The 25,810-nt window shown below is 41.6% G+C and overlaps 1 protein-coding gene across 1 annotated transcript in view; it reads left to right on the top strand.

Moving 5' to 3' along the window:
- The first annotated feature begins 3,327 nt into the window (after nt 1-3,327).
- Nucleotides 3,328-25,810, top strand: part of mmp11a (matrix metallopeptidase 11a) — a 64,413-nt gene continuing 41,930 nt past the window's right edge. The window contains exon 1 of the mRNA XM_075467183.1: nt 3,328-3,603. Within this exon, the coding sequence (XP_075323298.1) occupies nt 3,499-3,603 (105 nt within the window). The 5' untranslated portion in view covers nt 3,328-3,498. The remainder of the gene's footprint in view (nt 3,604-25,810) is intronic.

Raw genomic sequence — 25,810 nt, 5'->3', positions numbered from 1 at the left:
CAGTCGTTAAACCTGAGCATTTACAATCTTTTAAAGTGGTCTTGAGCAACAGTTCTCCAGCTTTCTGAAGGTCTTTCAGAGTTTCTCTTTGGATATCTTCTGCTTTTTCACTAATTTTCCATCCTTGTACCTGGACATTTTCAGAGGAATGTGTTTTTTTTTTTTTATTAAGCCACTTAAATCTGACCTGTGAATCATTCAGGCAGGAAAAAGGCTCCTAACTCAAGGGATGAACCAGTGTTGAGTCCACACAGAACAGACAACTTAGCAAAGAAGCCGTTTTAAACTGGATCTTTAGGCACTTTGTTCCCAGCAGCCTGTCACAGAGACACATCATTTGTTCCCATTTCTTTAGCTGCATCTGTGAAAAACAGCTTCATAGTTTCAACTATTTTGTACATTTACGTTAAAACTGCTTTCAGTTACTAAAAGAGTCAAATTAATACATGAAATTAAGTTTAAAAAAAATCCTAATCCCAAAAAATATACGTTACTGTATCACATCTAAAAGTAGAAAAGTAGGAAAAAAACAGACAATAATAAGAATTATATGTTATTCAATATCAAGAAAAAGTAAATAAGATTTCATTTAAAGCTTAAAAAATGAATATAAGATGTAATCTAATGATTAATTATGGAACAATTAATTTAATTAAATGATTAAACTGTTTCATGCCACCAGAAATGAATAATCTAGAAGCTCTTTGTGGGTTTTAGACTGGAACTAAGATTTGTTCCCATTTCTTTAGCTGCATGTGTGAAAAACAGCAAAGATAACACAGTCTGACAGACAGAAAACAGGATTTCTGCAGCAACAAGGTGATTCCCAAAGAGCTGTTAGCTGAAAACTTGGCATATCTCAGCATGGTGTGCAGTGAGTCCTTAAAACATTTGAGGAAACTGGACAAGTGGAGGACAAAAGAAGAAGTGTCAGGCCTAAAGAACTATCTCCAGCAGATGAACAGGATCTGAAAGTGATGTCCTTAAGAAAGAGGAAAACATCCAGCAAAGACCTGACACAGGAGCTGAGAGATGCATCTGGACCTTCAGCTGATCCATCTGCTGTTGGCCCAAGCCTCATCAGAAATGGGCTCCATGGAAGGGTGGCTGTCAAGAAGCCGTTCTTAAGGAAGGGAAACAGGGAGAAAAGGCTGAGCTGTGCCAAAGGACACAAGAAGTGGGCTGAAAATCAGTGGCAGCAGGTCTGATGGAGGGATGAATCCTCCCCAGAGCCCGGAGCTCAACATTACTGAAGCAGTGTGGGATCATGTTGGCAGAGAACGGAACAAAAGGCAGCCCACATCCAAAGAAGAGCTTTGGGATGTCCTTCAAGAAGCCTGGAGAACTATTCCTGAAGACTCCTTAAAGAAAGGACAGAAAGCTCGTCTGAGAGGGTTCAGGCTGTGCTGGAGGAGAAAGGAGCTCAGAGCAGAGATTCACTTTAAAGCTGTTTTTTTATATTAAACACAGTGGAAGAAGCTGAAAAATAAGTTAAAAATGTCACGGCACGCAGTTTTTTTTGGTAAACTCGAGGTTTCAAAATGTTTTAAAATATAACTGAAAGTAAAAAAAAGTCAAAGATTTAAACTTTGTGTGGCTGAAACTTCCAAATTATTGTAAAAAAGTGTAATATGAGAGCAAGATTTTACCAAAGAATCATAACTTGCTCTCGTCTGTATGTTTACATTTTTTTTACAGTCACAGGAAGCCCTGGCAGCGCTCACGGCCACAGAACCACGTCTGTAGGATCAGTGTTTTCTCTTTAAACAGAAGCAGATTGAGACACAGTTTGAGGGAATTCTCTGTCTCATTCGGATATGTTGCAGTTGGCATCTTCATGTTAACCTCAGCTGACACTGGGAACTCACAGCTGATGGACATTTGATAACCAGCTGGTTTTCTCATGTAATCACACTCCCTTTGATCAGTTTGGATTCAACTTTTTAGTAGGGCTGGGCGAGTTAACTCGTTATTATCGCGTTAACTCGCTAATTATTTAACGCCAATAAATATTTTATCACGCATTAACGCGTTTTTAAATTAATTTTGAATTTTTTTAATTTAAAACGTTTTTATTTCAATTTTTTTATTTTAAATTTTTATTTTTTACTTCCTTTTATTTAACTTTTTTTTTACATTACACATGAAACATTTCAAAATGATATGGGATAAAAGAGGTTACAATAAAATATTCAACTGTTCACAGATATCAACAGTCTTAATCGCTTTCTGATTGTTTGAGAATTTAATCTAGGTATTTTATTTTATTTTGTAAAAGTCTGTTGCTGTCTGCTGTTGAACCGGAAAAGAAAGTAATCGGCGGATCCACCAAACCTGGAGAAGGGTACGGAACTTTTACTCGGCCATTTTCATTTGAAAGTTCTTCCAGACGGCGGAGTCGACAGAACCAAAGTCATCTGTAAACACTGCCAAGTTGAATTGTCTTCTCAGCGTAGTAGTTCCAGTCTAAAATATCACTTAAAGGCAAAACACACAACTGATAGCAGCAAGTCATTCAAGGAAACAGACAGTGGAGCGAGGCTTCTACATAAAAACTACAGAAAGATGCTGATGTTAAAAGTGTGTTTGCACAACAAATGTTATGGCACTTTCATTCATATGGCAGCACATTTAAAATAAAACTAAATGCTAAAAGCTATACACTACTTTTGGATTCATTTTTGGATTTTGCGTACAAATGCGATTAATCGAGATTAATCAGGGAAATCATGTGATTAATTAGATTAAACATTTGAATCGCTGCCCAGCCCTACTTTTTAGTAGTTAGCATGAGATAAGGGGCCGGTAGCCTTAGCAACCATGATAGTTTCTCCATAAATAGTCTTGTTTCAAGCCATGTAAAGACACCGCTTTGACCCTGATTTGTGGCTCTCTGTGCCTGAATGCTTTAAACTTGGGTCCATTAATCTGTGCAAAATCAAAAACATAGAAATATCATTTGTGTTTTTAGGAGGATGTATGCTGGAAGCTTTAAGCTTCTGCCAAACAGTTTGAGCTGCATCTCAGCTGATTGGCCGGCGCCCTGATGCTGGAACTGACCGCGTTCCTGTAATACTCTTAATAATAATCCGTGCCACACAGTTTGTGTTGGATGTGAGGAATTCCTTACATTTGTTAGATTTCCTGCCAAAACTTTACGTTGGGGGCTCTTTGGGGTTTTAAAAAGCAGAAAAGCATCAGGTGGTGGAAGTGGGGGGGGAACCCAAAGATACCGGCATCTGTTTTCAGCTGACGGCCCGGCGGTGAAGGGGTTAACAGTCACATGGTAGCGGGTGGTATTATCAGCCCGGGGCTGGAAAAAAGAAAAAGTGTATGAGGAGGAGAGAAAAAACTGAGGGGAACAAAGAAATCAGAGTCTATTTAAAGAGAAGTCGCCCCTGATCCTGCAGCCGTGTGACTCCCGGCACTGCACCCCGCACGCGGCTGCGCCAACTCTCGCCTGCTTGTGCACCATCACGGCTCCGGACGGCGGTGAGGATGCGGACTTCTCTGGCCGTGTGCTGCTGCGTCTTTGCGCTGCAATGTTTCCCGAGCATGCTTTGTGTTCCAGTGCGCGAGTCCGGCAGGTACAAAGGGACACCGGTGAGTTTTTTTTTTTTTTTTTTTTGTCCACCTTTAAATTTGATGCAGAAAGTTTGGAAACTTGCGGATGTTTGTGCGTAAAACGGAAGTGTGTTTGCGTTGGCTTTCAAACTGCTTGCACGCAATTAAAAAGTTTATTCATTCTTTTATCAAGGCTGAGGGAATAGTCACTGTTAGACTTTCTTCATTTTCTTCCCACCGCAAGAACGCGCACACGCGCTCGTGCACAAGAGAGGTGCTGCCGGTTTTTTTTTTTTTTTTCGTGCAAACCCTGGAGCAGAGTTTGCTCCAAACATAATCAAGCTGTAGCCTCTGAAATAATGGAGTGGAGCTCAGGTATGTCTCCACACCTCTGCAGTTACATGCGCCGCGCGCACGCGCACGCCCTTTCCACAGAATCATCAGCACCAAATGACGCTAATGTTGTAATTAAGAAAATGGTTATTTTACACGCGCACAGCAGTAATTAACCCCAGAGCTGCTCTTACGCTGCAGAAATGACTATCATCGCTTTTTGCCCGCTCAGCAGCAGCAGCAGCAGCAGCAATCCTAACCTTGACTTGTCTCGCGCCCTGCACGCACACGGGGTGACAGCAAAGTGTTTTTTTTTTGTTTTTTTTTGCAGCCAGCTCTGATCTCTGGGGAGGAAAGAGTGAGAAAAAAAAGAAGGTTGCTGTGTTTTTCTGTCTGCGGGGCAGGAAGCTGTAATAACGGGTCTTAAAAGAGAGGGGTCCTCCATGTGGACCCGTCAGGAAGGCGGCAGTGCCACGAGAGCGGCCTCTGTCACCGGCGCGCGCGTTTGGTTGATGTTTTGGTTCCAGCTTTTGGTCTGTTCCTCACTGTGATTTTCCACATTTAGATACTTGTTTTTGCTTCATTCCAGCAGTGATTATGTTCTGTTTACATCCCATCTTCTGTGTTGTTACAACTTCCCGGAGCACAAAAATGTAACCTTTATTTACAGCTGCTCCTCAGGAATGTCCTGTTTACAGGTACACAGAGAAATATTTTACAGCAGCTTGGCCGCTGGCGTAAATAACGACACAGAAAAATGTAGAAAAATGTCCTTACATTACAGAAAAGACGTTCTTTATTTTAGGAAACGAGTTTGTGAAGGGAACTGTTTAAGATTCCTGGAGCCAATCAGCCATTTGCATGCACGTGCAGTTTGGAGCAAAGCAACAGATCCTGATACATCATGCAGAGGAAAAGCTGCAAATATCACAAGGTTGGAACATGTCAGTCAGGGCAGAACAATCACAGCAGTGATAAGTAGATGGAATGATCACTGAAGGTCTTAATCTGAGCTGAGAACGTGCACAGACGCGTTCAGGACAACAGGTTGGTAGCTTTTTGTGATAGCTTATGGAACAACAAGTTGAAGCAGTTTATCGGAGAGATGGGACGGCAAGGTGTCCTTTTTATCCGGAGATATTTGGATAAAACGTGCACCTTTCTGTCCTTTACCAAACAGATGTTTGCATTGTTCAGCATTAATGGGGACTTAGTGCAATCCCACACTCTCAGAAAATAAAGTACAGAATTGTACCTTTAGGGGTACGATGGCTCGTCACTGGGGCAGTACCCTCAGAAGGTATAGTTTTGTACCCTTGTGGTTTGTACCTTACAGAGACCAATCTTGTACCTCTGGTGGCAATTTTGTACCCTTATACTGAAGTAGTACCTAGTCTATTGTACCCCAGCATTTAGAAGAAAAAAAGGTACATATATGTACCTTTTGGACCCTCAAAAAGGTACATACACTGAAAAAAATCAAAGTCTTACCAAGTATATTTGTCTCATTTCTAGTCAAAATATCTCATTACACTTAATATAAGACACAACTGCCTAACAAGTACTATTTCAGCCAGATATAGGGACTTGTTTGAAGACAATACATCTGGAATATCTTGTTAAATGAAAAAGTCTTGAAAACAAATAGTTTTGAGTCACATTTCACATGAAACAAGCTTTTTTCTTCATTTGAAGAGGTTTTTAAGCTAATTTTAAGATCATTTTTAACTCAAAAGTCCTAAATATCACATTTTATTTCAAGAAATCTTGACAAGCCGATTTTCACTAGTTCCATTGGCAGATTTTTTTGTTTATTTCAAGCAAAAACGTCTTGTATTTGTTGTTTTTGTACTTATTTTTTTTGGGGGGGGGCATTTTTTGCAGTGCATAGGTACCTTTAGGTCCAATAATGAACCCTAGGGGGTACATTAGTATAGATTGTACCTCAGGGGACAAAAAAGGACTCGTACTGTACCCTTATTTCTGAGAGTGCAGTTGGACCTCTGGAGACTCTGTGTTGAGCTCTACATTCACTCACGTAAGCTGGATTTTGGCTCTCTTTCCTTTTAAAAGATTTAGGATCCATCAGACTGCAGGACAGCTTTCCACATCATCTTACTCCAGCTTAAAGGAACTCAGAGCCAGAGAATACAGAAACACCTTCTGGATCCCCGTTGTGCTTTTATCTTCAAATCAAATCTATTAAAATGATAAAATATCGTTGGGATGCTCCCCTTCCTTCAGTGTATTTTTTTAGTGTTTTGTGAAGATAAAAGTTCGGTCTTTGTCTGCTCCTGAACTTCCTGAAAAAGCTTTGTTCACAGCGCAGCCGTTTTCTTTTTTCTTCATATTTTTCCTGGTACTTTAACGTAAAATACGCTTGTATAATTTCTGCTTGAAGACAGGCAACAGTCAGATAAGTGAGCTTGATACGGGCTCTTAAATGATATGAGCTACTCCTAGATATTTGGATAGAACAGTAAATCTGCAGCTGAATTATGCACAAGGTGTCCTTTGGTGTTGGAGCTCAGATGCACCAAACCGTAACAGTTTTATCACAGAAAATGCATCAAGGATGTGAAGAAATATTAGACCCCAGAGAGGAATAAATCAAGTATTTACTCATAATCAAACAACAAAGGAATCTGTTGGGGCCGTGATGGAAAGCCAAGGAAAAATTCCTTTCCCCATTTCTTTAATTGTACATCATCAGTTCCCCTCCGTGCATCTTAAGACCCTCAACTTAAAGAGCAACTGTTAGAAATGTTGAACTATACGGTCTTCTGGTTTTCCTTTTTGAAGACTAGAAAATATCTTTTTAATTTTTACAACAAAGCAGTCAAAACTAGGGCTGGGCAACGATTAAAATGTTTAATCTAATTAATCGCATGATTTCCCTGATTAATCACGATTAATCGCATTTGTACGCAGAATCCAAAAATGAATCCAAAAGTAGTGTATAGCCTTTAGCATTTAGTTTTATTTTAAATGTGCTGCCATATGAATGAAAGTGCCATAACATTTGTTGTGCAAACACACTTTTAACATCAGCATCTTTCTGTAGTTTTTATGTAGAAGCCTCGCTCCACTGTCTGTTTCCTTGAATGACTTGCTGCTATCAGTTGTGTGTTTTGCCTTTAAGTGATATTTTAGACTGGAACTACTACGCTGAGAAGACAATTCAACTTGGCAGTGTTTACAGATGACTTTGGTTCTGTCGACTCCGCCGTCTGGAAGAACTTTAAAATGAAAATGGACGAGTAAAAGTTCCGTACCCTTCTCCGTGTTTGTTGGATCCGCCGATTACTTTCTTTTCCTGTTCCACAGCAGACAGCAACAGACTTTTACAGAATAAAAGCCTGTGAGCAACAGACTTTTACAATAATAAAAAAAACAATAAAAACTGCGTTAATGCGCGATAACATATTTATCGGCATTAAATAATTTGCGAGTTAATGCGATACTAACGAGTTAACTCGCCCGGCCCTAGTTAAAAGAAATCAAAATGTTGACTGCTTGTGAATCTCCTTCAAGCCCAGCTTTAAACTCTGGTGAGGAGAGGAGGGAGTGAAGCTGGCACCTCTCCAAACTGGAGGTCAGGACCCCATTAAGTGTCTCAAGATCAAATTCAGAGGCCACAAAGATGACAGGAAAGCTGGAAAAAAGTTCCTCTGAATCTCTAAATGGTGTTCAGATAAAACGAGAGAAAGCCCACTTTGTGTGGACTCGTCTCAGCTTGTAGACGCGCACAAGTCAAAACAGCTGAAGATCACTGACCTGCTCTGGCACACCTTCACTGCCTGATCCCAGCAGAACGACCTGTTATGCTGATGTGCTTCCACTGTTTGGGTTCATCAGCGTCTTCGCTGGCTTTTTCACCTCTTTGCAAACACGTTTCCTCTCTTTTATTTCTGCGCTTTGAGAATCAATCTTTTCCAACGCGACACTATCAGAAATGGCTTTGTTTTGTCTGCCTAAACCGTGGTTTCTGTCACTTTGTTCCCCCGTCGTTGGGAGAAGAGTGAGCGATCGCACAGGCCTCGACAGGCCTGAGAGTCTGTGGGATACACAGTGTCTGTTTTCTTTCTGCAGCAAAAAGGGGGGAGTAACAGCTGACTGTTTGGAGTTCTGCTTTTGTCAATAAAAACCCGATTCCCCGGGTTTTTTCCCTGCTCGTTTTGTCCCATCATGTCCGCGTCTTTGGGGCGATGTGATTGGTTGGAGGGCCATGAGAGCAAAGGTGACATCAGAGCCCGCATGAGTTCCCAGCGAGCAGATCTAGGTCACAGCTGCAGCCGGGTTGTGAGTGGCCAATGAAACACAACAGGGGGGGATGCAGTTAAAAGGCACATGCACGGAGAATCAGATGCTTTTGTTAATCAGCAGGGAGAGCGGGTCAGACTCACTCTGAATGCTTCGCTAACAAGGTGAGAGGGATGATTCTGGGGCTCCAACTTTAAATGTGGCTGAGTTTTAGTGTTGCACAGATAACCAGTAACCTGATTACTTTCAGATGTTTTGCTCTGTTACAATCCTGGGCAAAAGTCTTGTTACGTAAGACCTGCTGCCACTGATTTTCAGCCCACTTCTTGTGTCCTTTGGCCCAGCTCAGCCTTTTCTCCCTGTTTCCCTTCCTTAAGAACGGCTTCCTGACAGCCACCCTTCCATGGAGCCCATTTCTGATGAGGCTTGGGCCAACAGCAGATGGATCAGCTGAAGCTCCAGATGCATCTCTCAGCTCCTGTGTCAGGTCTTTGCTGGATGTTTTCCTCTTTCTTAAGGACATCACTTTCAGATCCTGTTCATCTGCTGGAGATAGTTCTTTAGGCCTGACACTTCTTCTTCTGTCCTCCACTCGTCCAGTTTCCTCAAATGTTTTAAGGACACACTGCACACCATGCTGAGATATGCCAAGTTTTCAGCTAACAGCTCTTTGGGAATCACCTTGTTGCTGCAGAAATCCTGTTTTCTGTCTGTCAGACTGTGTTATCTTTGCTGTTTTTCACACATGCAGCTAAAGAAATGGGAACAAATGATGTGTCTCTGTGACAGATACTATTTCAAACTGGTTCTTTGCTAAGTTGTCTGTTCTGTGTGGACACAACACTGGTTCATCCCTTGAGTTTGGAACCTTTTTTCTGCCTGAATGAGTCATAAATTCAAAATTCTCTAAAAAAAAAAGTTCAGGTACAAGGACTGGACAGAAATTAAGGGGAAAAAGCAGCGAATGTTCAGAGATAAACTTTAAAAGAAGAGATTACAAGAACGTCTGGCACCTTGTTGCTGCAGAAATCCTGTTTTCTGTCTGTCAGACTGTGTTATCTTTGCTGTTTTTCATAGAAATGGGAACAAATGATGTGTCTCTGTGACAGGCTGCTGGGAACAAAGTGCCTAAATATCTGATTTAAAACGGCTTCTTTGCTAAGTTGTCTGTTCTGTGTGGACACAACACTGGCTCATCCCTTGAGTTAGGAGCCTTTTTCCTGCCTGAATGATTCATAGGTCAGAGTTAAGTGGCTTAATAAACACATTCCTCTGTTAGTGCTCAGGTATAAGGACCGGACTAAAAACAATGAGTGAAAAATCAGCCAATATCTAATGAAAACCTTTCAAGGACCTTCAGAAAGCTGGAGAACTATTGTTGAAGACCACTTTTAAAAAGATTCCAAGAAAGTCTGGCTGCTTAACCTGAGACTAAGACTCTTAGTAGCCTTTTTTCTGCCTGAATGATTCATAGGTCAGAGTTAAGTGGCTTAACAAACAAACAGAATTCCGCTGAAAATGGTTTGATACAAAGAGAAAGACGATGAGAATTCAGTCAAAATCCACATTCACCACAAACAACAAAGAACTGATAGCGCTGCGAACAAATGGACTTAAGTGTGAAGATGTTAGATGGCAACCTGCTACTAGAGCGTCACCTTTTCTTCCAAGTTTGAAGAAGAACTTTCAAGTTCCAGTTTGAGTTCTCATCACAGTTTGTGCTGACAGGTGCACCATCCTGAAGTGGTTTTCCCTGTGGATCCAGCAGAGGGCGCTCAAGTGGTGACCTCTCAGTAAAAAAAGGTGAATGTTATGTTTGCTAAGATGGAACAAAAATGGAGGAACCAAATAATCTAACAAGTGGTGTTTGAATTTTACTTTGTGAGCAAATAGTGCGAACTGAGACAAATCAGCCGTCTTACTCTACAGCAAGTCAGAGTGCTTACCTGCTAGCTTAGCATCCAATTGAGGCGGCGGTGGAGCCACATATGAGCAAGCCAACGTCAGGTGATGCATGTTGTCCGACTGCCTGCTGTTGAGCACAGTCAGCTACAGTAAAAATGACATCACTTATAAGATAGCAAGATTTCTGTGTTGTTTAAGATGACCGGTTTAAGAAACGTATGATGGAACTGGAGCTAAGATATATAATTCCAAGTCACACTCCTCAGCACATATCGTACAGCCATGCGACCCCACACAGGAAATCATTAAGACGATATTAAAGGAAAAGGCATTTGGCGGATGGGCATCATTCGATGTTTATGTGACGGTCACAGCTCGCTGCTTCAGGCTCATGGGAATGGTTATGTAAGCAGAGGAGGAATCTCTTTTTAAATGACAAATTCGCTCAAACTTGATTTTTTTGAATGATGGTGGGGATAAGGAACAATAACGGATGCTGATGTGAACTTTTTCAGCCTCTATAAACTCTGCAGCCAGTGAAAAAGATGTTGGATAAGCAGTTAAATCATATCAGAATGCTAACGCTAATGTGTTTCATTTGTCAGATGTTTGATCACAGTAAGAAAGCTGTGGGAAAATTCATATCCTAACCCGATAAAGAGTTTGTACTATTCATTCTGAGGAAAAACATGGGTGTACGTACCAAAGTTAACAGAAATCCACCAAATATGATGCACATTTCTGACTGCTGATGGTGTAAAAGCAAAGACTGCGTCCAGATTCTGGTAAATGAAAGAAAACATAACATTTAAACTGCAGTTGAACTTTGAATTATCATTCTGATTAGATGACCGCGGGTGCAGCTAACCTGAAAGGCCTAATTGGATATCGGAGCGTCTTTCTGCATCACTCGTAAGGTGACATAAAACATTAAATCCAGAGTGACAACAGTGCTGAATAGAAGGCTGTGGAGGTCACAGTGGATAACATCAGTCTGAGGACGGATGCCAAAATAAACTGTCTGCTGGCACTTTTGGGGGGGAGGCCTCTGAACAGGCAAAGCTGAAAAGAACTTACAGAGTGTGTAGTCACTAAAGCTTAACTGTGCATTCTTACCATAGCAACCCATGCAGATAGGTTGGTGATGTCTGGACACACAATAACAATAGGCAGCCTCTCCTAAAAAGCTGGTTTGAGAAACAAATCTGACTCGCCTGCAGCCTGAGCAGTCGTCCTTTTGGCTCACCGAAGGTTTGAACAAAAATTCCTGGCAGTCCGTTCAATTGTTGGGATACTTCGGTCCTGAGCACATGCCTGACGGACCAGCAGAGCAGACCCAGAGGCAGATTAAAGCATATAGATTATATACAAAGAGGAGAATGTGGTGACCTGCGATGTTGTGTCAGAAATGCACATTTTCAAAATTCAGCTGAGCAGGAATTACAATGCAAACGTAATTATATATGCAAACATTAAACTTGCTCAGAGGTTGCATGACATCATTGGTGGAACTGTGGAACTGGAGGAGAAATAAAGAGGATCAGAAGCCGGAGAGCCAGCAGTCAGTCCAGCTGTCAGTTCATCTGTAATGTTTTCAGTCTCGCTAACACAGCAACATTGTTCAAGAATTAAAACTCAGTATGATTAAATGCACAGTTAAAGGGATAGTTCGCCTCTTTTGACATGAAGCTGCATGACATCCCATATCAGCAACATCATTTATGAACATCTTCTTATCCCCTGCTGCGTCCTGTGAGCCGAGTTCCAGCCTTGTTTAGTGTTGATGAAAGTAGTTGGCTGGGGCCACACTAACGTAGTAATAACGCAGTAAAAATACAGTAATAACACAGTAATAACACAGTGACATTCTGACACAATTTAAACATGCAGACTTATTAGAGCACCTAAATCTTACATCAAAACAATAACGACATGTTGGGAAAAAAAACATTTTCAAACAGCATTGTTCTTCCAGAGAAACTGTTGCTCGCTTTACTCTTTAAGATTAGTTCCACAGTCAGTTTACATGCACGGGAGGGGAGTCGAGTTATTGACTGAAGTATGTGAGAAGCAATGCTGTGTTAAAGACGTTGTCTTTCAGTTACTTGAATGGGGATCGATGAGTCTGCGGTTATAAAATCAGGATTTTATTAGAGCAGAGCGACAGTCTGGAAAGGCTTTCAGTGACCGTGAGTTGACATGTAGCCTTAATGGGCTGATTCACAGTTTCTGACAGGTTTAGCCGTCTGACAGAAGAAACAGAAACATGTGAATGAGAGCAGCTTTGTTGGGAACTCAGCTAAAATAAAATACACTTAAACTTTACTGCCTTGGCTCATTTTAGTCAATTTGAGCATATAGATGTTGGATCGATTTTATCCCCTGCTGCAAACTCGATTTCTTACCATTTTAGACAGGCTAACATGTTTACATGCATTTTAAAAGTCTAACAAACTCAATAGTTATTGTTTTTCGTGTCAACATGTTCATTGTGATCTTCTTTGTAATGTAGTTGCTGTTGCTGAAGTATCAGAGATAGAGTTTTGCAAACAATAGGTCAGATCTGCAGTGACAATGTGCACAGCTCACCAACTCTTCAGACCATGCATAATATAATCTGAAGCATTTGATGCTTGATGTGGTGAAGTAGAAAAAGACGGCTGAGTTTACCATAAAACAAAGCAAATAAATTCACTAAAAGTTACACAGAATAGTGTTTTCCACTCCAATTTTCTATCTTATCATTAGTGCATCTAATAGTCTCATCTCTTATTTTGCTATTTCATCTCTCCGAGTATGATCTTTGTTCAGGTTTTGTAAATTTCAGCCTTTCAGGACTTACTTGTCCACCCTTTTCCTGACCTGAAAGACCCAACTTTGCTGCCTGGCTGCATTATGTTCAGGTGAAAAGACGGGACTTCACCATCGTATCTGTATTGAAAGATGTGGCGCTCACTTCAAACAGGAAGATAATGTTCCCGGAGACAAGAGGTGGGTAGAATAGCCAAAAATTTTACTCAAGTTAAAGTACTGTTACTTCAGAATAATGTGACTTAAGTAAAAGTTAAAAGTAGTCATCCAAATAATTACTTGAGTAAGAGTAAAAAAAGTGCTCGGTGAAAAAACTACTCAAGTACTGAGTAACTGTTGAGTAACGTCTGATTTATTTGTTAACACAAGCATTCAATCAGACAGACAAAAATACTAAATAATCATCTTTAGGCAAATTAGAGTTCATCCAATTGATAAAATAAATTAAAATGAATTCATTAATTACAAAATAGCTTAAATTAAAATAATCCAGGTAAATTCAAGAACTTCAATAAAAAATAAAAGAGACTTAGGAAATGTTTAAAACATATGTAACCCATATGTAACCTAAAAAACAAACATTCATCTATCCATGGGGGGAAAAAACGAGTTTAGGAAACTTACCGCTACATGTTTCCTCAAGTTAGATGTTGAGTTTCTGCTGAAATGTGCGTTTGTTTTGGTTGACACAGAAGACACATAATGTAGCTGCTGTTTCTCACTCTTTGTAAGGTAAACATGCTTTCAGTATGAGGCCTCGTCTGCGTCTTCATTTCTCACCGTTGGTTCTGACATTTTTCATCTGTTTCTTTGTTTGTTTGCTACGACTGCTAATGCTAAAGCTAACCCGTCCCGCCGCTGAGATCGAGTACGGTCACGTGACCGTGGTGGCAGACTAACAGGGCACTGGTGTATCTTTGAAACATCTTTGGGGCCATAAAACATGGTACGGCCGTATCTTTGGTGGTTGTAGTTGTTAGTTATAATGCTGTGGCTTGTTATGTGTTCGTACATTTAAATCCTCAGCATCAAAACTCTTGCAGATCGATATTTATTCCTAGTTTTTGGCTGTCGGGCTGCGTGTTTTAAGCTGTTTTCGGAGTGCATACATTTATTTCTACTTCTACTTGTGAGTTTTTTTCCCCACCAAAACATAAATGTTAGCTGCTTTGCATGATTGAGACTTTTCTTTTAAACTGACAAAAGTCGAATAACAGCCAAATTAAATAAAAAAACTTCACAAAAACCTTAATTAAAGACGAGAGCTGCATGATTTCCCAGCTAAACTGTTGCTCCTCCAGGGCTCTGCCTGCGTTCAAAAAATGACCATCAGCAGTGATATCAGTGAGTCATCCCTTAGTCAGCAAAACAGAAGATTTGAGGTTTCAGGAGGGTTTTTGTTTCAGGAAAGATAAGAATATCAAGCACTTGCTCAGATGGTTTATATCACCTTCGACTGCCAGGTGTTTCAGATTTTCACATGATATATGGGATTAGCCAGTAAGAAGGAAGATAAGGAGGTATTCGGTGCTGAAAAACGGGCATTCCCACTCATATCTGGCACAATAATTCCTCTCACTGTAAGCAGTCCTTTGTCCCGGTTTTCTATAAGAGCACACCCTTCAAATTGAAAGCTTATCTGTCTCCTTGAGTAAACACTCACTTATGACTTCCTACGGTCCGGATCCGCTGGTATCAGGTTCAGACAGTTTCTCTCTGACAGTGAGATGTCACGTTGATGAAAAAGCTCTCAGGCGCTGCTTTTTTTTCTGCTGCAAACCGATTCTTGTTGGAGGCGTCTTTAAAACATTCCCTCGGGATGTTTCAGATATCTCAGCGGTGTGGGATTTTCCGCGAATTTTTGAAGGATTTTTTTCCCTCGTCAACTTTTGTAATTTCCTTTTTTTGTGCCCCCAATTTCCCTCGACCTTTCCGTTACGCCTCTGCTGCAGCCACAGGTTTCCTACTGGCCTTATTTGAAACACATGTAACGCATTCTGGTGCCTATGTTTGTTACAAATTGGTCTCTGTGGCAGAATATGCCTAAAACAAAGTCCTGTAATATTTCAAATACCCGGGCTTTTATATGCTTTTAATGAGATTCTTGTTGCACTAAATCTCTGCACCTGAAATATTCTGAGAGAACAGGTGTTGTGGTTTTTCTCACAGTCAATAAATCAAGAAAAAAGACCCCCAAAAAACAGAACTTGCTGCTTTTCCTGTTCTGTATTTCCCTCTTAGACCAGAGCCAATTCTGTGAAGGCATCTCACAAATTTTAGATTTCCACAGAAGCCGCCGAATGACAGCTGCAGTTAACCGAAAAATGGGCTCTATGTAAATCATTTCCCTACACAAACTTTTTAAACTGTGCTGACTGATTTACTAAAGTGACTGATTTCTTTCTATGTGAGTGTAAGAAACCAGAGGGGATGGATTACAAACCCGTGGTGAAGTACTGCTAACTTTTCATTGCTGGTGACAAATAACAATGTATATTTAATAGGGCTGGGCGAGTTAACTCGTTATTATCGCCATTTTCATTTTAAAGTTCTTCCAGACGGCGGAGTCGACAGAACCAAAGTCATCTGTAAACACTGCCAAGTTGAATTGTCTTCTCAGCGTAGTAGTTCCAGTCTAAAATATCACTTAAAGGCAAAACACACTAGCCTGGCTCTCACGCAGACCCTTCGTGCTTCGTGCATCTTCGTTACAGTTCGTGAGCTCGCACGAGGGTCTGGGCGCGCCTTGTTGAGCCTGAAGTCTTCGGTTACCCCATAAACGGGCCCGCCTCTATGCCTAGATCCAATCACAATCGTGGGGCGGGGTGTTAACAGGTATGACGTAGCATACGGCGCGACAACGAACACATTCAAACACAGTACGACAACAACAATGGCGGCACGGATGCACAGTTGTAGAGCAACTCGGCTCCGCTTCGGCTTTTTGCCATGCCCTTAACGTGGCTAGCGATTCTTCCAGCCTACATATAGAGCGGTGGCATTTCATACACACACGGCATGACCGTTGCTGGACGTCTGTCAACGTCAAACCAAGTTCAGAAAGACGTTCGCTTACGGATTTCTCGTTGGTATTTTTGTCAAAAAGCTTCTTGCTATTTGTGAGGACTCCCTTTATTCGCAGATTTTCACTGCACAGTCGACATCTATCATTTACCGTCATTGCCGGACGATTAGCTGCTGCTAGCTCCTGCTTTGCTCGCTGCTGTTGTGTTTTGTTTATTTTCCACCACAGACCGAGAGACTGGTCGCGCTCCAACGCGTCACGTCCGCTTTCAATATGATTGGTCGAAGTAGTACGTGACACACACATTGAATTCTCCAATCAGGTTCGAGAGGTTTTTGAATACAACCCCTGCCTACTCACAGCAGAGAACAGCTAGGCAACCGACAAAATTCCAGATGGATGAGAAACATACATCTGCGTGAGAACCAGGTTAAAAACACACAACTGATAGCAGCAAGTCATTCAAGGAAACAGACAGTGGAGCGAGGCTTCTACATAAAAACTACAGAAAGATGCTGATGTTAAAAGTGTGTTTGCACAACAAATGTTATGGCACTTTCATTCATATGGCAGCACATTTAAAACAAAGCTAAATGCTAAAAGCTATACACTACTTTTGTATTCATTTTTGGATTTTGCGTACAAATGCGATTAATCGTGATTAATCAGGGAAATCATGCGATTAATTAGATTAAAAATTTTAATCGTTGCCCAGCCCTACTATTTAGCACTGAAAGGGTAAATGCCACTTTTTGAGTCATCTGTGCATGCATATAGTATGTTATATGTTATCGGTCGACAGTACATTTCCTGCAAAACTTTTCCTCCAAACAAGTGTCTGTGATGTTGTCATTGTGTTATTCTTCTGGATGACGGTGGATTCCGGCGGATGTGTCGTCTGTGCCGTTACAAATATTTAAGCAGAGGAACCTTTCGGGCATTTGCAAACCGGCAGGGATTTTAATTCATGTCACACAGGCCTTGTTGGGCATTTTATTAGTTGTGGGCTTATTATTTGTGAGCACGGGTCCATACGGGTGAGTCTCGGGTCTCTTTCTGTTCTGCTTCTTATGTATTTGTGTCTGCTTGTTTTCTCCTGGGCTCATAAACCGTAGACTCAGCTCTCCTTGATCCTGGTTTTCATTCACCAGTGAAGCAAATCTGAAACAATCTTTGGAAATCAGACGTGTTTCCGTTAGTTTGTCTGAGGTGAATAAACTAGGCTAGTGTCATCACAGGGTAGCCATATATGCTACATCGCTAGTGGCTGTAATTCAGTAGAAGAAGTAGTTGTCCTGAGCAGCAACAAACCTCACACAGTGGAGTGGAGAGCTCCTGTTCTGGAATTACTTTCCTCTTTGGGAATGTCACAAATATGATATAATATCTGTGACGACGCTGGCCCGTAAGTATATATGTTAAGATGTTTCTGTTTCCCCTGACGACGCTCACGTCTTCTTTGAAACAGGCTAAAACCACCTCAAGTGACTGAATAAAGTTGATTTTCTCCAATTCCTTTCACCTTTTTTTTACGCATCTAGAGATTTTTCTACCTGCAGAGAGGTGGGCACGCGCAGGGCAAAGGCGTAGCGAGAAAACAAATTTGCCTCTTCATACTTTCACAAATACTAAATAAGTTACATTTTCACCAGTTTAAGGCATGAAAAGTCTAATTCTATACCAACACAGGAGATTTTAGGTGTTAAATCAATCAATCACTCAATTTAAGAATTAAAAATGAAGTAAAGTCTTACCTAAATTAAAATTTTATCGTATGAAAATATACTTTATTCTTTAATCACACCGTAATAATAAAATTAAAGGCCATATAATGTCCTAAAATGTTTATTTTTTGATCGTGAATGTAAGTTGATGAGTAATCATGTGGATTTAAAACAGTCCAGTTTTAGTCGGGCACATATTTAGGCGTTCAAAATAAGCTACGACGTGTTCTGGATAGTGAGGAAACACTTTGTAACCGTGTGACCCTGGCGTGTTCTGTTTATGGGTAATAGAGGGATATCAGGCTTGGTTTTTTTGGGGGGTCATTTGAGCAATATATTGTAGCTTGCAAAAACTTAATGCTGTGAGGCAAACAGCGTATCCAATGATTGAAGAAGGAACAGCAGCAATCAGTTAGTTCAGTTTTACCTTTAGGAATGTTGTGCATCTATATGAAAAGGTTAAGAAGACTACAACATATCTTCTATGCAGCAGGAGGACGTTATAGTTCCATAGAAATGGTACAAAGCATGTGAAATACCAGAAATACCTGCACCGCTCTAACTACAGTCATTTTTCTGCACTTCCTCTGCTCGAGTTAAGACGGTCTTAACCAACCCCTCATTTCTTTTTATTTCGCTTCCAAGCAGCCAGACTTTCCTGTAATCTTTGAAAGTGGTGTTCATCAGTAGTTCTCCAGCTTTCTGAAGGTCTTTCAGAGTTTTTCTTTGGATATTTTCTGCTTTTTCACTCATTTTCAGTCCAGTCCTTGTACCTAAACATTTTCAGAGGAATGTGTTTTTTCTTTATTAAGCCACTTAACTCTGACCTGTGAATCATTCAGGCAGAAAAAAGGCTCCTAACTCAAGGGATGAACCAGAGACCCAGTTTGAAATAGTATCTGTCACAAGACACATCATTTGTTCCCATTTCTTTAGCTGCATCTGTGAAAAACAGCAAAGATAACACAGTCTGACAGACAGAAAACAGGATTTCTGCAGCAACAAGGTGATTCCCAAAGAGCTGTTGGCTGAAAACTTGGCATATCTCAGCATGGTGTGCAGTGTGTCCTTAAAACATTTGAGGAAACTGGACAAGTGGAGGACAAAAGAAGAAGTGTCAGGCCTAAAGAACTATCTACAGCAGATGAACAGGATCTGAAAGTGATGTCCTTAAGAAAGAGGAAAAACTCCAGCAAAGACCTGACACAGGAGCTGAGAGATGCATCTGGACCTTCAGCTGATCCATCTGCTGTTGGCCCAAGCCTCATCAGAAATGGGCTCCATGGAAGGGTGGCTGTCAGGAAGCCGTTCTTAAGGAAGGGAAACAGGGAGAAAAGGCTGAGCTGTGCCAAAGGACACAAGAAGTGGGCTGAAAATCAGTGGCAGCAGGTCTGATGGAGGGATGAATCCTCCCCAGAGCCCGGAGCTCAACATTACTGAAGCAGTGTGGGATCATGTTGGCAGAGAACAGAACAAAAGGCAGCCCACATCCAAAGAAGAGCTTTGGGATGTCCTTCGAAGTTAGGGGTGGGTCCTACAGTCCTGTAAATACAGTATTAATAAACAGATACACGACAAAATCCAACTCCAAAGCCATCACTGTCCCGAGAGCTTTTATTCTTAGAAATAAGGTGGAGGAAAGTCGCATAGAAAGGTTTATATTTAGCAGATGGGAGCTGGTCAGAGTCGACCCGGGTCAGCTGCAGTGTTCGGGGGGCGCGCTCTCTTCCAGGTGAACTGTGCATGCTCCCCGACCTGAACGTCTTTAACCGTCTCCTTCTTAATTATCACGTTTTTTTGCTTGCTACAAAACAATTAATCAGAAATGGGCTCCATGGAAGGGTGGCTGTCAAGAAGCCGTTCTTAAGGAAGGGAAACAGGGAGAAAAGGCTGAGCTGTGCCAAAGGACACAAGAAGTGGGCTGAAAATCAGTGGCAGCAGGTCTGATGGAGGGATAAGAATCAAGGTGCTCAGACCAAAGACAAAAAAGACCAATGACTTCCTACGGTCCGGATCCGCTGGTATCAGGTTCAGACAGTTTCTCTCTGACAGTGAGATGTCACGTTGATGAAAAAGCTCTCAGGCGCTGCTTGTTTTTCTGCTGCAAACCGATTCTTGTTGGAGGCGTCTTTAAAACATTCCCTCGGGATGTTTCAGATATCTCAGCGGTGTGGGATTTTCCGCGAATTTTTGAAGGATTTTTTTCCCTCGTCAACTTTTGTAATTTCCTTTTTTTGTGCCCCCAATTTCCCTCGACCTTTCCGTTACGCCTCTGCTGCAGCCACAGGTTTCCTACTGGCCTTATTTGAAACACATGTAATGCATTCTGGTGCCTATGTTTGTTACAAATTGGTCTCTGTGGCAGAATATGCCTAAAACAAAGTCCTGTAATATTTCAAATACCCGGGCTTTTATATGCTTTTAATGAGATTCTTGTTGCACTAAATCTCTGCACCTGAAATATTCTGAGAGAACAGGTGTTGTGGTTTTTCTCACAGTCAATAAATCAAGAAAAAAGACCCCCAAAAAACAGAACTTGCTGCTTTTCCTGTTCTGTATTTCTCTCTTAGACCAGAGCCAATTCTGTGAAGGCATCTCACAAATTTTAGATTTCCACAGAAGCCGCCGAATGACAGCTGCAGTTAACCAAAAAATGGGCTCTATGTAAATCATTTCCCTACACAAACTTTTTAAACTGTGCTGACTGATTTACTTAAGTGACTGATTTCTTTCTATGTGAGTGTAAGAAACCAGAGGGGATGGATTACAAACCCGTGGTGAAGTACTGCTAACTTTTCATTGCAGGTGACAAATAACAATGTATATGTAATAGGGCTGGGCGAGTTAACTCGTTATTATCGCGTTAATTATTTCACATTGATAAATATTTTATCGCGCATTAACACAGGTTTTTTTAATATTATTTTTTGGGGCTTTTGTGCCTTTAATAGATAGGAAAGTACAGAGAGACAGGAAGCAGGGGGCAGAAAGAGGGGGAACGACATGCAGCACAGGGCCCTCCGATGCGGGACTCGAACCGGGGCCAGCTGCAGCGAGGACTATAGCCTCTGTACATGGGGCGCCTGCTCAACCCACTACGCCACGGACCACCCCTGTTTTATTATTTATTTTATTATTGTAAAAGTCTGTTGCTCACAGGCTTTTATTTTGTAAAAGTCTGTTGCTGTCTGCTGCGGAACAGGAAAAGAAAGTAATCGGCGGGTCCACCAAAGATGGAGAAGGGTACGGAACTTTTACTCGGCCATTTTCATTTTAAAGTTCTTCCAGACGGCGGAGTCGACAGAACCAAAGTCATCTGTAAACACTGCCAAGTTGAATTGTCTTCTCAGCGTAGTAGTTCCAGTCTAAAATATCACTTAAAGGCAAAACACACTAGCCTGGCTCTCACGCAGACCCTTCGTGCTTCATGCATCTTCGTTACAGTTCGTGAGCTCGCACGAGGGTCTGGGCGCGCCTTGTTGAGCCTGAAGTGAAACAGGGAGAAAAGGCTGAGCTGTGCCAAAGGACACAAGAAGTGGGCTGAAAATCAGTGGCAGCAGGTCTGATGGAGGGATAAGAATCAAGGTGCTCAGACCAAAGACAAAAAAGACAAAACTCTGTTTCAGTAAATCCCGTCACCTGTTTCCTGTTTTCCTCACAACACATAAAGAAACAAGGCCTCAGGACTTTTTTCCACCGTGCTGCAGCTGAAAGCTGAGCCCGGTGACCCGTCAGGGTGGCGGAGGGTTTATTGTTGCTCAGATGCTCCGTGTGCAGACATGTTTCGGTGCTCCCTCTGAATACCGCTGTCGGATCCCCTGTACCGCTGTGTGCAGATCTTGTCATCACTGTAACCAGAAACTAGATGTGTCCATACTTGTAACGGGCGCCCCCCCCCCTCCATCAGACTCCCTCGCATGTGCCCAGCATGAACAAATATCCTCGAGGCCCTCGGGCCTTTTGGGAGCTTTCATGTCTTGCCTCTGACTTTTTGCACTCTCAGCAGAGAGTGACAGTAGTTGTCCCGAGGGTAGTTTTTTCCTTTCTTTTTCAAACAGTCTCTTGGCTGGATTTCATTGTCTGAGCGCGCAAAGTCATAAAACTTCAGTGTCAATCTGCTGAGTCGTGGATGTGGTTTCTTTTACATCTGAGCTTCGTGCATAAAACTGTCAAGTGGGGCTTGAAAGAATTGAGCGAATAAATCTTCCACTCGGCTTATTTACGAGTTAGATATGTCTGATGTGCACACGGTGATGAGCTGCAACATGAAAAGTGCTGACAATCCAAGTGATTAACATTTATATTCTTGATATAATGCATTTTTCTGCCGGGAAATCTTCTGGTTGTGGTGTACCTGTGGATGTTTGTGGACACAAAATACCAGAGATGGGAACAAGTCACACATGTGTAAGTCTCAAGTAATTTTTTCTTGGGCAAGTCAAGTCAAGTCAAAGTCAAGTCAGCTTATTATTGCAATTTTACCTGCAGAATCTGATCTTAATAAAGTGAAAACACAAAGATATAAGTAACTGTCAGTAAACATCATTGGCCAATGTGTCCAACCTGTCCACCCCGTATCATATCAAGCTAACGTTAGCTAACTACCGACTAGGCTAACAGGATAATATTAGCTAATTTGACAAGCACTTACTGGTCAGAATGAATCTTCAAATGACGAACAAAGTTTGAAGTTGTCGTCTGGCTGTCTGAGATGTTGATGCCGCATGTCTTGCACTGTGCTGTTCGTCTTTAGCCGTCAAAATGGTAATTACGAAAGTCGAAGACAATGACTGTGTTCGAAACCGTATACTACATACTTACTGCTACTGATCGATCAGACAGTATGCAGAGCGTTTACCCACAATGCATTTTGCTCCTGCCCGAGCCGAAATCAGCCGGCCTGAAGCTGATTTCGCTTAAGCTCTAAACTCTGTAAACTTTAGCAACATTTGAAACATTTTCAGGTGAGAAAGTAGTCGTTTAGATCCCCAACGTGTTGAAAACCTGACAAAATACCGGCTATTTACAATTTTGTTCACACGAATTCGGCGCTACTAAAGCTAGCCGCAGTGAGCAACGCACTTCCGGTTATTTTCACAAAATAAAATACCCGTTGCCTTTTATCATAGGGAAAGCCATTACCATACAATTGGTGCTTTTGTTTTGAAAACAGGAAGTGAACCTACCCTCGTTGTAGCTAGCTTGAAACTGCTGTTTTGACAGGAAATGACGATCGGCGACGTCACGTTACGTTGCATCTTGGGTAGTTTGAGTACGAGTAGTAACCTCATGATGCATACCCAACATTTCGGAGAATCTAGTATGCATCCGGGAACTTCTCGCTTACTAAAACTCGCATACTAACTCAAAAAGTTAGTATGAGTAGTAGGAGAAGTATGCGGTTTCGAACACAGCCCCTCCCGCTAACATGTTGATCCTACGCTCCTGCCGGGTAATCGATATTATTTTTTTAATGATTCATTTTATATTCAAACTGAAAACATGAACTGTATAACACTCAAGTCATTCAAGTCATCGTGTCTCAGGTCAAGTCAAGTGCCGAGTCTTCAACTTCCAAGTCCGAGTCGAGTCTTGAGTCTTTTATTTTTTGTCAAGTCAAGTCACAGGTCATCAAAACAGCGACTCGAGTCCCCATCTCTGCAAAATACTAAAATGATACTGAGCTGAAAATGCACATCGAGCTCTTTTCCATCACGTGGTTTTAAGGCGAATAAATGAGACTATAGTGTTGTAAGAAAGTGGCAGTAAAGGCTATATTTGTCGTTCTTTTTGAAAAAAAGAGTGGATGGAAACAGCTTTTTGAGTATTTCTTACTGTTACACGGCTGATCATGTGAATAATAAAAGCGCCTCTCACCGTATTCCTGCTATTTATCACCAAGGCAACTGGTTTAATTTGGGTCTTCCTGCTTGAAGTTAGTGACCACCACTCAGTTCATTACAGCCAAACACGATAAAGGCCATATCTATCTACTCAGTTCAGTTTCCTGACATCAGGTGCTTTGACTTCTTAATGCTCTGCATTAGAAAATAAGCATGAAAAACACCTGCTGTTGCAGAAAACCTCCCACTGGACGCCCTGATGAGAGGAGGACCACAAGCTCTTCTAACGAGTCGATTTCAGGCCTTTTTGTCTCCTCCTTCGTCATCCCCAGAGAAATCTTTCGCTGTCAAATATTTTGCCTCAGTTTCTCCTTTCAGATATGAAGAGGGACGAGGCTCACTGAGCTGTAAGGGAGGATAGACTGGCAGTAACACCCATTTCTCTATCGAATCCCAAACTGAACTGCAGCTGTTCTGAGTGGCATCACATTGGCCTCCAGTCCTGCTGTAAGGAAGCAGAGTCATGCTGTTATTTCTCATGTGAAACACGTCTCTGAAGCAGCACTTTTTTTATCTGAAGCATTATGCTGCAGTGATTATATCACAGCTTGAGAACTGCTGTTTTACTTAATATTCTGCAGTTGGACTGATCCAAACGGTGCAGCTTACACGTCTCACATTTCTCCAGTTTCTCTTCATCAGCTCTAATTAAACTTTGCATTGAATTTAAAATCCTGCTCATCACATATATCAAACACCCTAAATGTTATTTCGATAACAGCTATAGTTGGGTTATGCCCCTTATTTGAGCAAGGGTAATTCTCCTTGGATATATGGCGGTGAATGAATGGGATCAGAGGCACAAAGCGTGTCATACCCCGGTATGATAGGTGGCGCTGTACCCATTCCAGCTGTTGCTAATAGAGCCACTTCCTGTTGACCTCTTCACCACCAACAACAACAACAAACTCAGGCATTGGAGAAAGATGGAGAACGCAGAGCCAGATGAAGCTACGTCCCTCTACATTTGGTCTGTGATGAGCTGCTTGTTGCACAAACTCGATGCCCAACGGAGCGTTCTCCATCGCGTTGTTTGTTTCTTTCTGACGGCGACAACAACAGGAATATCGTCTCCTTTGACTTCCGGGTCACGACCCCGGGAAAACATCTGGAGCATGAGCAGAACGCAAAGTCTGATTCACCACGTGCTTCAGCGTCTACAAGCAGGTTTAGAGTGAGTTTCAACCCAGTTATCTCGGGGTCTGAATCCGATCCGATCCAATTTCTTGTCAGATTAACTCATTGGCTGCCAGCCATTTTCAGTTCAGAGACTCCCATACTGCCAAGTGTTTTACAGTATTTTGACTGATTTTCCAAGACCCACAGAAAAGTGTGTCCTATGACTATGTACACACCAAAATTACCAAACGAAAGAGTAGACTCTCTTCTTTCATCAGGAAAAAAAAGTTTGTTTCTACCATTTTCAGTCCTTTAGTAATAGACAGTAGAACATAGGTTGGTTTCACCAAAATCAGCTGTTTGACCCAAAAAACGGAGAAAACACGCTTTTTCTTTTTTTGTGCAAAGTGGCACTGCTGCCACCTTGCGGGTAATTTTGCCAGTATATTCTCTGTTTAGTGTTTACAAGCCTAAGATTTAGTGACAAACTCCGCTAGATTGTTCCCCAGCCCGCTCCGTTAAAAAACGCAATTGACGTCTATAGACGTCTTTGGCACCGAAAGAGTTAAGGTGTCTACATGAACTTAATAACTCAGTCTTATTGTAATTTAGCCAATAATCCGATCCTTTCAGTGCCATGTGACCCCACTGACACACTCTCCTCTTTGATTGGGCAATCTCTTGTATTTATAAGCTGGTTGTCTTTGTGTATTTCAACCCTTTTTTTTGCTCGTTTTATTGATATTTGATATTCTTTTATTCTTTTTAATCAAAGTAATACCGTTTTGGGTGGCATCTACGCTTAAAGTTCTTTACAAATTAAGATGAGATGATTTAGCACATAAATCCCACGTTGTAAACTGAATTTGGAGTGAAAACATGAAATATGGCAAACAGATTTAATGCCGATCTGACAGAAATAATCTAATACAGCTGTATATGCTGGAGCAAAACAGTGGTTTGGTGATGCAGCTTTGAGCACCTCATCTCCTCTCTTCTGCTCACATCTCTGGTAGAAGAGATAGAGATGCCAGGAGAGGAGCAATGAGATGTGAGGAAGGAGCTGAAGGTGTTGAGCCAGCATCCAATGTCCCCTTTGCCCCGGCACTCCACTGGCCTGAAAAAAGCCTCAAAGTTAAAATAACCTAAAAAGTAAAAGCGTC

This window comes from Odontesthes bonariensis, chromosome 6 (assembly GCF_027942865.1).
Source record: "Odontesthes bonariensis isolate fOdoBon6 chromosome 6, fOdoBon6.hap1, whole genome shotgun sequence".
Lineage (NCBI taxonomy): Eukaryota > Metazoa > Chordata > Actinopteri > Atheriniformes > Atherinopsidae > Odontesthes > Odontesthes bonariensis.
This window is presented reverse-complemented; position numbering and strand designations above follow the sequence as displayed.